Raw genomic sequence first — 13,020 nt, forward strand, 5'->3', positions numbered from 1 at the left:
TGCAATGTTCTGAAATAATGTCAGATACACTGACACTTGTCTATATGAATAGGTCCTCTGGGGCCTACAAAAACTCTTCATTTTACACAAACATTGACTCAAAAATCACAACAAATGATACATATAAGAGGTTTTCAGTGGAGTTTTTGTTTATTTTTATATTTTTTGATAGATAAATATGATTAAACTAGCTTGTTTTACATACAACCAAATAAGGTAAATCAGATTATGTATTTTTAGAATCAGACTTAGGAGAGTGTTTTTAGATTATTTTTCAATATGTCTTATTCTGCACTTTAAGTTTAGACAATACTTCAAACCACAAGATCTACATGAAATCAGTGATTCTTGAAATAAGGGACAAAACGGGTTCAAATTTTCTCAAAGATTAATGTAATTATTCCTCAAGCTTATGTATTCAAATATGATAAATAATGTTTTGGAAATGTAAGGATGCACGCTGCCAGTTGCAACATTCTTTTTAATTACATTTTTAAAGGACCTGACCCAGAATTTTGTCAACACAAAAATAATTGCTGAGGCTAGTTGTGTCAGTTATTTGAAAAAATATTTATATTTTGTGTATATCTTATTCAAACTCTGTGCTTTATCCAGCAGACATGTTTTGTCCTTCTTCTCAAGAATCACTGTAATATTAATAATAGTACTGCTAAGCAGAACTGATCAAGAAATGGTTTTGGCTTTTTATGTAACTTTTTATCACGTTTTTATATTTGTTAATTAAATATTTTTCAAGTTTTTTTTATTTATTAACGTGTTTAAAAATAAAGAAATTAGGTTGGTAGATTTGTCTTCATGTTTCTCATGTACCATTACGTTTTTGAGCAACAAACTAAGATAACATTCGACTGCTAATTCTCTTTTAATAGTCTCAATATATTTTTGAATTTTCTGCTTCGCGAAACCACCGACTATTTTGAAATCCTCATGTTAGAGCTTCCGGCGCGTGACGCCTGTTGACGTGCGCATGCTCCAAGGACGGTCCGGGTCACAATGGAGGTGGATGTACATAAGCACGAACGGCGGGGTAAATATGATATATAAGAACCACGAAGGTGCGGATTAGCAGTGGCAGTAACACCGTCCCAACACGGGGTTTTTGGAGACAGAGCGCTGAGTCCCGGCAGAGTTTAACAACTAAACAGTGTCGGTGCTGCAGTCCTTCTTCTTCTTCTTTCCCCCTGCTTGTCCTCTGCGGGTTTCCACGTCTTTGTGCTGAAGCGCAAAGAAGCAGCGCCGTCCGGTGAGTTGTTACCTCAACATTCAGCCTTACAACGTTATTACTAACAAACGTTTCAACACTTTAAAGCTTTTTCTGTGCGGCCTAAATCGTTTTAAACCCCTCCAGCCCACAAGAAACGACGTTTAGTCAATAAACGTGACGCATTATTGTTAAAGCTACTTTAGAGCGTCATTACTTGAGCTAAAGTATATGTACTACTGTTTCAGGTCACACAGGAGGCTTATGTCGCTTTAAGTCATTAACACTGTCACGTAACGCCTCTGTTGTGGTTGTGTATACAATTACCTCGAGTCATTTAAACGTGATGATGATTAATGCTCATTGTGAGTTTTCCCAGCGTTGGAGGGGCTGTTCTGGTTCTGATAAGCTGGCTGTCCGTGATAGGACAGCAGGGAGACGCTGACGGGAGGGTGGGGCTCCCACAGAAAGCACACAGCACCCCGCGAGGAAATGAGCTAATGCTTCTCCTTCCACCTCTGGTCGGTCTCTCCCAGCTCAGAGATAAATGACGCGGGGAAAATGTCAGGAGTCAAGATAGCACAGCGCAAGGAGAAGTGTGAAAACTGCACCAAACAGGTAGGATTGTGGCTAAAATGAAGTTATTTCATGTAATTGCTTTGGACATCGTTTTTATTTTATTTTAATTGTTTTGCAAATGCAGTGCAACAAGAAACAAGGTGAAGACGGGGCCAACTCTGGCCCAGAGAGTGAGGAAGTCAATGGACAGGTAGTGACTGCTTATTTAACTCTTCATTGGTTCCTCAAGTTTTCAATAAAATACTTATTCAGTTTTATACAGTGAAGTGGAAGGAAATTGTGTGAATGGTGTGTCAGCCTGTCACAACCAGTTAATTGCATGATAAATCAAAATGAGCTCCATAGTTTCCATTGTGGTGATTGATTTTTTTTTTATTTTTTTTTTTTGAAAGGCAATTTTGTTTACAGCGACATTATAATCCATTTTACAGTTTTTCAGTTGTGTGTGGTTTCTATTTCCTTTTTATGTTTTTGGTTGTTTTATTTTGGACATGTAAAATGTCTTCCAGTTCCAGTGTGACGTGTTCTGTGCAAAATTAAAGTCTATTGGCTTTTTAGAGGGTGTACTTACATTATTACGCTATTATCAGTAATATCGGTTTAAAATTGTGTCAAAGCGACAGTATTATCGTTTATCGCGATAACTTCTGGGATAATTTAGCGTCCAGCAGAATTTGTAATTGTCACAGTCCTACTGGTTCAGAGTGATGGGGAGTTTTAGTTCTTCAACACATTTAAAAAATTTCATTTGCGAAAGATTTTAAAAACGACACAACTTTAGGATTATGCCTAACTTTGAGTGGCTCTGTTGTATAAATTATTTAACTATGTTGATATTTGTTGTTTTGACAAGAAGTAACTTCATGGGAACATTTTTACCAGGCACTGCAGGAGCTTTAGATGTGAAATGAAGTAAATGAATTTGAGCCGTTTCCGTCCCTTTAGTTAATCGAAGGCCCCCGGTTGCTGCTGAGTTCATGTCTCTCCTGTGATGGCTGCCTGTCCGACGAAGAGACCCTGAAGATTTCCCAGCAGAATCTGGAGGAGGTGGAGCGAGTCCTGGCCCTCAACAAGGTGCGTCACACACACAGGCGCGCGCCGCACAAAAGCTGGAACGAGAAAGCCGAGACAGCTTGTTGTGTTTTTGGCAGAAATGTGACGCATCGAAGCACAAGGTGGTGGTGGCGTCGGTGTGTCCGCAGTCGCTGCCTTTCTTTGCCGTCCAGTTTGGCTTGGACATTAACGAAGCAGCCCACAAGCTCTGCAGTTTCCTCAAGAGTATCGGTGAGCTGATCCGAGACGTCCTGTGGGGTTTTCTTCTTGATTTTTTTTCTTTAAGTGCTTGATTTCTTTGATATTCAAACTACAGTTTTGTTATGCAGTGCAAGCTTATGTTTGATTAAAAGCCTACGTTTGGAAAATGTTATTTACAGTTGGAACTAGTTATTTTCACACACCTAATGAGACGTTTTCTTGGCTCTGTCTGACGATAAATCTGACTAAATTTCCTGTTTTGAGTCGATTAGAATTTCCAAAATAATTTTTATGTGCTAAATGCTAACAGCTTGTAAAGCATGTTTATTATTTCTAATGACTCAATGACTTATTGATCTGTGTATTTAAAATAAAGGTTGGCTTCTATTTTATACGTTATTCGGTTTTGAAATTGGGGTATTTTGAGTTAAATTATTGAACAGCTTTTCAAAATTTTAAATTGTCATATTGTTCCTGCTGTAGGATGCTGTCACAATGCATTATTAACAGTAATAAATGATTCTCGTAGTGAATTGAAGCTGGATAGCTTTTATCACTGACGTCTGGTGCTGGAAAAGTTTGAAAACTAACCTTGAAAGTGCTTGAATTTTACTGTGGGACAAAGTGTACAAACCTTGTTTATTCGGCATCTTTAGGCAAAAACACTCATGTTTGTTTGTTTTTTTTTTCTAAAATGCACCTAAAAATACGTCCCATACAAAAGTCCCATACAAAATACGTCCAGGAACAAAAGTCAAACTTTTTTTTTTCTTTGCTTTTTAAAATCAATTTAGTAGAAATTTGATCACACGATTGATTTCCTTGTCACAACTTTTCACTTAATTTTTTTTTTTTTTTTTCTGTAGGGGTAAAGTTTGTGTTTGACACCACTGTAGCAGCCGGATTCAGCATCTTGGAGACCCAGAAGGAGTTTATCCAGCGCTACCGCAGGAGACACCATGACTCTCAGGCCTTACCCATGTTCACCTCCTCCTGCCCGGGTGAGCTGTCTGCCTGACTTGCTGATTCTCCCCTGCGTTTCTTTTCATAACACAAACTAAATTGGCCTTGTCATCTTTTTTTTTAATTTTGGTTTATTTTTAACTACGACGTTAAAGGGGTTTTTATGCTTCTGTGAACTTTTACTCCCTGGAGCCTTGAATCGCTCCTGTTTGTTGCGTAGAATATAAATTACAGATGCTGACTCGGAGAGTCTCGCTTCTTCTACAGATACTGCCTGCGTCAGTGTTGCTGCTTCAGACAGAAAGTAAAACTCAACCATGTTAAATTTTCTAAAGCTTGTTTTACTTTCAGTTAAAAGTTGATAAAAATGTTTTCTTTATTGGCTTTAAATCGGCTTTAAAACTTAAGTAAAATTCATCAAAGCCTTCTGGAAATATAAAACCTTTTTAAATAAACTGCAGTTATCCTAAAATCAAAAAGAAAATATGTAATTTCCTGCAATAAAAGCTATAAGAAACGGCAGACTTTGAGCTTCGCTTGAGTTTTTGACAAATTAAGTTTTATTTCAAGATTTTCTCTCTGTTTTTTTTTTTTTTGTCTTTTTATGTTTTTGTGTTTGTTTTTTTTCTATAAACAAAAATTCTTCAAAACATTATAAAAGATGAATTTGCTCGGTCTGTTTTGACATAACGGCTGAAACAAACACTCCGCACTCTAAAATCTGCTGACGTTAAAGAAAATCTGAAAGGTCGACAAATTTAAACTGGGAAGATCGGAAGATTCCCTGAAACACTTGGCAACATCATTTCAGAAAACTCCACATCATAGCTCAAGAGGAGTCAAAAAACTGCCATCCTGTCATTTTCCTGGCATAAATGTGTAGCTAATGTTTCTATGGAAACAGAAATCTTTCTTGCTGCAGTGTCCCAGCCTTCAGATGCTGTGTGTTTAAAAAAGGGACAGGTTGTGTTTTAGAAGTCCAGATGGCAACCAAGTGCTGGTGGAGCAAGATAGGCAGCGTTTTCCTCACCACTCCCCTCAGAGATAACACCAAGGAGCTTTATGGAATTAAATTTAGCTCAGAATAACCCCACTTTTCAACAAACTCACATTTATTTGTAGCGATGACACTGTTGGGACTGTTTTTGCTTCCTTAAAAGCTGCTGGCGATTTCCAGTCGAGTTTGGGATTTAAAGAACATGTTTTTGGAGCTGAGAAATGCTACTATTGTTTTGTGTTTTTCTTTTTTTTTGTTTCGACTGTTTGTATTTAGTCATTTTTTTGTGTGTGCAGGTTGGATCCGCTATGCAGAACGGGTTCTGGGCAGCGTGGTCACCCCTCACCTGTGCACAGCCCGGTCTCCCCAGCAGATCATGGGCTGCCTGGTGAAAGATTACTTCTCTGAGCAACAGGTGAGAGTGCAGATCACCTGTTCCTGTCAAATATGGTGCTTTTAATCTGATGTATTATCTGACTAAAAGAAGCCATGTCATCCTTAGACGAAAAAAGAAAATCATTGTCTGTGGTTTAAGTTTTCAAATTCCGCCTCCTGTGACATTTAACAAATCAACTGAACGGTTCAACTGAACGGTTCAACTGAACGGTTCAACTGTCTGAGTTTTTGATGAGGAAGTCTGATCTTTTCAAAAACTAAACCGTTAGAAATAATAGCGTAGATCTTCACTTCCACATGCTCACTCTCGATTTCAGCGTTATAAACCACAACTACACTGGAGCACTATTTCCAGCTGGTCGGAGGTGTAAACCAACGTGACTGAGCACAGCTGCTGCTGATGAGTCACCTTCTTTGTTTCAGCTTAACAAAAACAATAAAAACATCCACGCAATGCAGCAGGCAACACATCCTACCACCATCGATTGTCCCTTTAGGATCATTATAAATGGGATGCATGTTTCATAGAACGTCAGGGAAACGCCTTTCTTTTTTCTTTTTAGTATCGCTAAATCATGTCAAAATGTTGCTTTTAAACCATGTACAAGTTGATGGAGTTGTGATTTTAGCTGAAGAAGGGAAACGCAGACTCTGACTACCACCAGTTATGACTTGTAAGACCAATTTTGTGTTTGAATTGACACAAATGTAAAAAGCTGGAAGAAAACAAACATGCCCAGACACTCTGGAAAGTTAAGGACCGAGGCAGAGTGAAGAAAATGTTGGAGAGGACATGTGACCATGTTGTAACGATTACAGCAGCAGATCAGTCACCAGACCAGGGACTCTGACGGTCAGATGTCTGCAGGGCGTGGAACCGCCTCACATCAGTCATGGTGCAGAACAGACCTGCAGCTTTTCTTCCTCCTCCTGCTGTCAGCCTGTTTTAAGCTGCTGGAATTTGCCCTGTTAGCCCGACGCTAACCCGGAGGTCGTGTTTGAGTGGAGGCCGGTTAGCCACAGCGAGACCTCAAAGTGACACAAGCAGTGCTTAGACAAATATTGATGCTTCTCCCTGCGCTGTGATGTCACGTTCAGTACTGGTGTGTTTCTCTATGCTGCGCCACACATTCACACCCACAGCCGTCACCTGTGGCAACGGAGAACTGAGATACAAATCGGTTGGTAACATCCGGATAGCGTGGGATCTGCGAGACGTGGTGTATAACGATTGTAAACAATCTAGTGGATGTCACTGGGTTCAAATTCTTGCCACGTAATCTGGTTACACGATACGACCTCCTGGCCTCATGTTGACCCACGAGCTGCGTCAAGTGTTGGGAATGTTCACCAAGCTCTGAAAGGTGTCCTGAAAGTCTGACAGAATGGGAAAAGATGCAGCAAAAATGACCCTAATGTTAAAAATACCAAGACAGGTGAGAGAATTTTAAGACTTCAGATTTAGACAGTGATGGAGACCAGGCCGGGTATGTCTATGTTGTGCTGAATCTGGCTGCAAAGTAGCTAGATTTAGATTTTCCAGCTGTTTCTTCAGTAACTAAAACGTTATGGGGAGAAATATTTGTATTTCCAGGAGGGCTGTACAATAAATCAATAACAATATTTATTATGATCAATGGCAATAGAAAATATGTCTTGCAGAATATTCAAAATTTGCACCTTATTCACACTAAATGTCCAGACCAACGGAGGAACTTAGGTTTGTTTAACTTCCTGCGGTCTTAAGAGACGGGGTCATTTGGACCCCACAAGTTTTTTTTTGTTGTTTTATTTTGTTTTTTTTTATCCTCAAAGGTCCAATGTGGTCACAGTAACCCTACATGCGCTTTTACAAGTTTTTGTGTGTGTGTTTTCGGGTACTGATGGTCTGACGGAACAAGCCCCTACTTCCTCGATGTCTGACCTGGACATCGATCTCGCTCTTCCTGAGCGTCGCGCTAAGACTGGTCAGAATTAATGTGGATCAAATACGTCAGATGTGGCTACACTCTGACTAAACAATACAGTAATTGGGTTTTAAAGTCTACAGAGATCTGATGAAGATGCAAAAATATGTTATAAAGCGGTTTTGACAGCATCATCATTCGTACTAAGCAATAACTGTGTGCACTGTCCAGACATCTGTTTTGGGGCAAATATCTTCCAGTTCTCTTCTTAAATATTTTCCTCATTGATGCTTTTTTTTCCCCTTCTCCCATAGAAGCTGAGTCCAGAGAGGATTTATCACGTCGTGGTGGCTCCCTGCTTTGATAAGAAGCTGGAGGCTGTCAGAGAGGAGTTTTACAACAGTCTACTGGAGACCAGAGATGTTGACTGTGTCCTCACCTCCAGTAAGAGTCTTTAAAATGGCCTCTGGAAGATGTTTATGACTGGTTGTTGCATGCTGAAACTTTTACTCTGAAAAGGGAAAGCCTCCATTCTGGGTAGATAATAATTCAATCAAACCACTTCCTCTTATAACTTGTTTCATGTCCTTTCTACTGCCTTTCTCTTTCAAAGCCACGTCGGAAACCCAAACTTTACACAGACTCAGATAGCTGAGTGCAAATGTCCACAGACCCTATGGTCACAAGACGCATGTATCTCTGTTTTTGACCTGCTGCTTCTACATCTGTTTGCACTAAAAGTGCCCTTCTGACATCACAGTCGATTGATTTGGATTGTTGGAGCAGTTCCAGCTGCAGCTGAACAAATCTGCCAACACATTCATCCACTCCGACCAGGAGGAGCATTCTGCTCCTCTAGAAAACATCTGAGCAATGCAAGCCATCAGCTAGTACCATGTAACCGTCACTAGTACAAAAACCCACAGGGCCGAGTCAAGCTGGTGATATGATGGGGTGTCAATGTAAAATACAAATGGAACACAGTTTGCATTATTAGTATAAATGCAATATAAGAGGCTGGAAGAAAACAGCCTTTTACAGTCACACAAGCTGCAGCAGTTTCCAAAACTTGATTCAGATAAAACTTTGTTGTTCAGATGGAAATAATAAATGTTATTTTTTCTAAACACTGGATGGAAAACTTACTATCTAGAATCTCTGTTTGCTGGAAACCCAAATCAGAAAGATGCTAAAACTTGAACAATTATGGTTCAAATATTGCAAGTCGTAACGTTATTGCAACATTGCATCCAGCATTATTGTTACAATTTTTGTCCTAATCCGAAGCAGCTCTGATTGAAATGTTACCCCACTGGACTCTTCAATAAACTCATTACTACTGCTGGAAATTATGTCAGCGCTAGGCTAACATTAGCTTACGTCCTCTCTGTTTTGATATGACTTGTTAATTCCTCCCGTAACTTAATTCAGTGGCGTTTCAGTTTATCATGCGGAGGCTGAACTAACAGAAGTTATTTTTTGGCTGCATAAATGTAAGAGTTTTGCTTTATACTTTATACATAAGTGTGACCAGGGCTTCTGTTTCACCAACTACACTGAAAGCTGGTCACATGACCATTGGTGACGTCATTGAAAACACGCCTACTGCTTAAACCAAAAACGGCACCTTTTTGTGCATTGAGGTGAGTCAAGGACTCCTGAAGAAATGCCTGACTCATAAACCCCGAGCACGTACTAGGGATTGCGTGTGTGTGCGTGTGTGTGTGTGTGTGTGTGTGTGGTTTTATTTGATAAAGATATATATACATTTTAAAGAATGACCTAAGATTTATCTTTCAGAGGAGATCTACCGCCTGATGCAGAAGAGGAAAATATCCGTGGAGGAGCTGGGCTCAGTCCCACTGGACCATCTGTGAGTTCATAAACAGACAAAAGATCATACAGTTTGACCAATCAGATTTTTAAAATTAAGTAGACTAAATGAACAGCTAAAAATGAGTTTTCTTTAACTGTTTTGTGTGTTTTGCAGGCAGGGTGAAGGCGGGGGCGTGGCACTGATGAGGCATGACGGTAGAGGCTCCGAAGGATTCCTGGAGCACGTGTTCAAACACATGGCGAAGGAGGTGTTCGCTGTCGACGTGCAGGAAATCACATACAAAACCCTCAGGTCAGAGTAATGACAGATTAATGGTACATTACGACTCGGCCTGTCAAAACAAATTTTACTTGATAAAATTTGATCATTTTCCTGTAATTACAGCTGCAAGTTTGTAGATTTTTTTTTTCTTTCTACTAGCTTCCCACACTTGGCGACTACAATTTCTACCCAGCCTTTGTAACAGAGGCCAGTTAACTTCATTGCCTTTAAGTTCTTAATCTACTTGTTGTATCATGTTTACAGGAATCGTGACTTCCAGGAAGTGACACTGGAGAAGGACGGGGAAACACTGCTGCAGTTTGCTGCCATCTATGGTTTCAGGAACATCCAGACGTTGGTGCACCGGATGAAGAAGGGCCGCCTGCCGTACCAGCTGGTGGAGGTGCTGTCCTGCCCTGGAGGTAAACCTCAGAGCTGCTGCTCTGGACCTTGTCCGCACGCAGCTGGATCTTAATAAATACATCCTAAAATATATTGTACACACAGGATCATGGGTTTGGCATGTTGTGTTAAACATACCAAACCCAAAGGGGGAAGTGTAGCACAAAGCTAAAACCTATGTCAGCCAATCAGATTGCTTCAAAACAACCACGACTTCCTGTTAGGAATTAAGACATGGCACCAGCAGATTCATTTGTAAACTGGTGTGTTTGGGCCATTTTTTAGATGGAGAGAGAGAAAAAATAGATTTCCACCAGAAAACTCAGAAGTTTTGAAATGAAGTTCAGACGTTTTCTAGAAAAATCTTTTAAACTTCTGGGTTTCAAAAGTCAACCATGTTCCACGTTTGAAACTGAACATTTCTAGAAATTAAAAATGTTCCACCTTTGAAACCTATAAATTTCACATTTCTTTTTCTAGAAAATTTGAGTTTTTTTGTAGCAAATCTTTGACTTTTCAAGATTAGACATTTAGTTTAATCTTTAATCTTTTGAGATATCAGAATCATTTCTGATATCTCAAAATCGCAATGTTTTTTTTTGTTTTTTTTTGCAGAAACGTACCATTATTTTTCTTGCAATCACTCCAATATGCTTTTGTACATTTGTGCAAACAGATATCTAGGTTGAACAAACCATTAACTTATTGAGAGATTTGCAGAAAAATGATTGAACAGTAAATTTCCATCATCACCAGTTTTCTTTTGTAAAGATGACAGATTTTATTATTAAATGACAGAAACAGAAATGTTATTTTGTGTTTGGCTAAGTTTTTTTACTCACAAGCACAAAAATACCCCTAATTCTACTCTTTAAAAAGGACTTGTACTTATTTGTGTTTACAGAATTCAAGTATATGAAGTTTGTTTAAATAATCGTTTTTCATGATACTAAACTGAGTTTTTAGGTGAATGAAAGGCCACACAAAAAAATGAATAAAGAATGTTTTGTTTTGTTTTTTAACCCCCATCTCGTCTCTGCTTCAGGGTGCCTGAGTGGCCGAGGTCAGGCCGAGAGCGAGGCGGGCGGCCGGGTCGATAAAGGCCTGGTTCAGCAGATGGAGGAGGTCTACGTTAGCCTGCCGGTCCGCCTACCAGAACTTAACCCCGTCCTGAACAAGCTGTATCAAGACTGGCTGCACGGCCCCGACTCGGATCAGGCCAGCAAGCTGCTGCACACAGAGTTCAAAGGGCAAAGCCAGAGCAACACACAGCCTCCACACATGGAGTGGTGAAAAAATAACACAGAAAAACTCGTTTTCCAATTCTGAACCAATGAAGAAGAGCAGGAAGTGGACCATGCAGCAGAAGGAAAAAAAAAAGTCTTTCATTCTTTTAACCACAGGGGGGCGCTGTCGGCTTTAATAAACAGAAACCGTCCACAACCACTCGTGCTTTCCATTCCCACTCACTGCAGCAGCGCCGTCAGCATGTTGGAATCTGAGCTACCAGAGGAATCTGTGGTGCTGCAGCTGTCCTGGGAAAACGGGAACAGCTGGAAGAAGTTGAGAGTTTTATCAGCATGCAGAGCAATAAGGCCACATGTGGAACTCCCAAACCTATGGGAATGCTATGAGTTTTAATATATTCCAAATCTGTCTTTCCAGTATGGAAGCTGCTGTTTTTTTTTTATTTTTATTTAGTTTTAAAGCTGTTTGCTTTGTCGCTGTCATGACACAAAATGTGTGCAACATAAAGCTAACTATGCAACAGCATCTTATCTCTACATAGAGGAGGGAAGTGGGGGGGTCAGGGTATGAAAAATAGTTATTTTAAGTGGTACTCATGTTTTTATTATGTTTTCTTCCAATTCCATACGCATTTTTTTTATTAAGTTATATCTGTTCATATTAAGCGACCAAGCATACCTGTGACATGTAAAAAACTAAAATATTCTCCAAACCAACGTGATTTATTTCTGTTGCTGTTCTGATCATAAAGAACATTTAAACATTGTAGTTTGTTGTTTTTTTTAACAGGTTGCCCACACAGCTGTAAAAAGTCAAATTATGTATCAAATTAAGGCATTAAATCATTTTTTTTTCTGGAAGTAAGTTGGCCTGAAATATGTTAATCGCAGGTCTTAAATTTGACTGACAGCACTATTTGATCTCGTATCCTATGTTTTTTTTTTTATTCTTTTTGGACTTTTCTGTCAGGCAAGCGTATAAGTCGCACTAAGATATTGTGTTCTGTAACTCAACAAGTGAGGCTTCTGCCATCTGCTAACATACCCTTGATGGCTAGCTAGCTTTTGTTGCGCCATTAGCTGAAGTACAAATTTATTGCCAGTTGGCTGAGCGGCGTTCGTACGTTTGCATAAAGATACACGTCTTTAATTTCAATCACAATTGTCTTTAAAAAGTTAAGTTTGTGGAACCCTGCAACAAATGGCGACACTTTTTCACTCTGTCTCTAACAGCTACTCGTATATATATTCCATATAATTCATTGACAAAAGACAAGACGGCAATAACATTGTGAAAAGTTGTGATAGAACAATTAATACCATAATAAAGATGACATAGCAAAGGAGTGGAAAAAAAAATACCGTCTGAACTAAGTCCATGCAGTCCAGTACATAATGATTTTTTTGGGGGGGGGTTTTACTGGTATGAAAGTGTACAGCAAGTTCAAAAGGGCAGATCTCCAAGTAAATCGCTGTATAAATAAGGGCATAACCAGGCTCCACAGTTCTCATTTCTTCCCCTAATCTTTTGGATAAATGTGCTTTATGTGGTCTAAAGCAGCTTTTGAAAGTTGAAATGGCTCAGCTTGGATGTACTTTTATAACTGAAATAAGTATATGACTCACAGATAAACATCTGCTTTAAACAGCAAGTGAGGCAATTATTACCAATGTTTGGGCACTTTTTGCCTGAAAACAAAAAAAGTTAGTGTCTCCACAAAAACACTGGGTGCATTACTGTCAGCTGGGAGATGACCTGGAGAGAAGTGATGATGTAGCAGACTGGTTTACATATTAAAGGGGAAAGCATTTGGGCTTGCAGAAGGTGGTCAGAGGAAACCTGAGTATTCAGAGGTTTGTTATAAACAACGTATGATTGAAGTTAATGAGCAACAAATGGAATGTGGACTAATAAAACCAGATCAGAGATCGAAACCATATCATTTTTGTTCCAT

At 39.4% G+C, this 13,020-nt stretch overlaps 1 protein-coding gene across 2 annotated transcripts; it reads left to right on the forward strand.

Moving 5' to 3' along the window:
* The first annotated feature begins 971 nt into the window (after positions 1-971).
* On the forward strand, positions 972-11,782 carry narf (nuclear prelamin A recognition factor). 2 transcript variants are annotated; one of them, XM_016675966.1, is made up of 12 exons: positions 972-1,266; positions 1,741-1,840; positions 1,926-1,991; positions 2,747-2,875; positions 2,953-3,085; positions 3,922-4,056; positions 5,312-5,430; positions 7,633-7,762; positions 9,119-9,191; positions 9,309-9,446; positions 9,681-9,838; positions 10,864-11,782. In XM_016675966.1, the coding sequence occupies exons 2-12, from the start codon at positions 1,784-1,786 to the stop codon at positions 11,109-11,111; spliced, it is 1,386 nt and encodes a 461-aa protein (XP_016531452.1). In that variant the 5' UTR covers positions 972-1,266; positions 1,741-1,783; the 3' UTR covers positions 11,112-11,782. The 2 variants fall into 2 exon arrangements, with proteins under 2 accessions (XP_016531452.1, XP_007560882.1); XM_007560820.2 differs by having other exon boundaries at positions 972-1,264; positions 1,759-1,840.
* Positions 11,783-13,020: the final 1,238 nt, after the last annotated feature.

The sequence above is a fragment of the Poecilia formosa genome, unplaced genomic scaffold (assembly GCF_000485575.1).
Source record: "Poecilia formosa unplaced genomic scaffold, Poecilia_formosa-5.1.2 Scaffold4, whole genome shotgun sequence".
Lineage (NCBI taxonomy): Eukaryota > Metazoa > Chordata > Actinopteri > Cyprinodontiformes > Poeciliidae > Poecilia > Poecilia formosa.

Coding starts and splice junctions, on each gene's coding strand:
- narf (XM_016675966.1), top strand. CDS start 1,784: ATGTCAGGAGTCAAGATAGCACAGCGCAAGGAGAAGTGTGAAAACTGC. Junction 1,992..2,746: donor GTGAGGAAGTCAATGGACAG/GTAGTGACTGCT, acceptor CCGTCCCTTTAG/TTAATCGAAGGCCCCCGGTT. Junction 9,447..9,680: donor ATCACATACAAAACCCTCAG/GTCAGAGTAATG, acceptor TCATGTTTACAG/GAATCGTGACTTCCAGGAAG.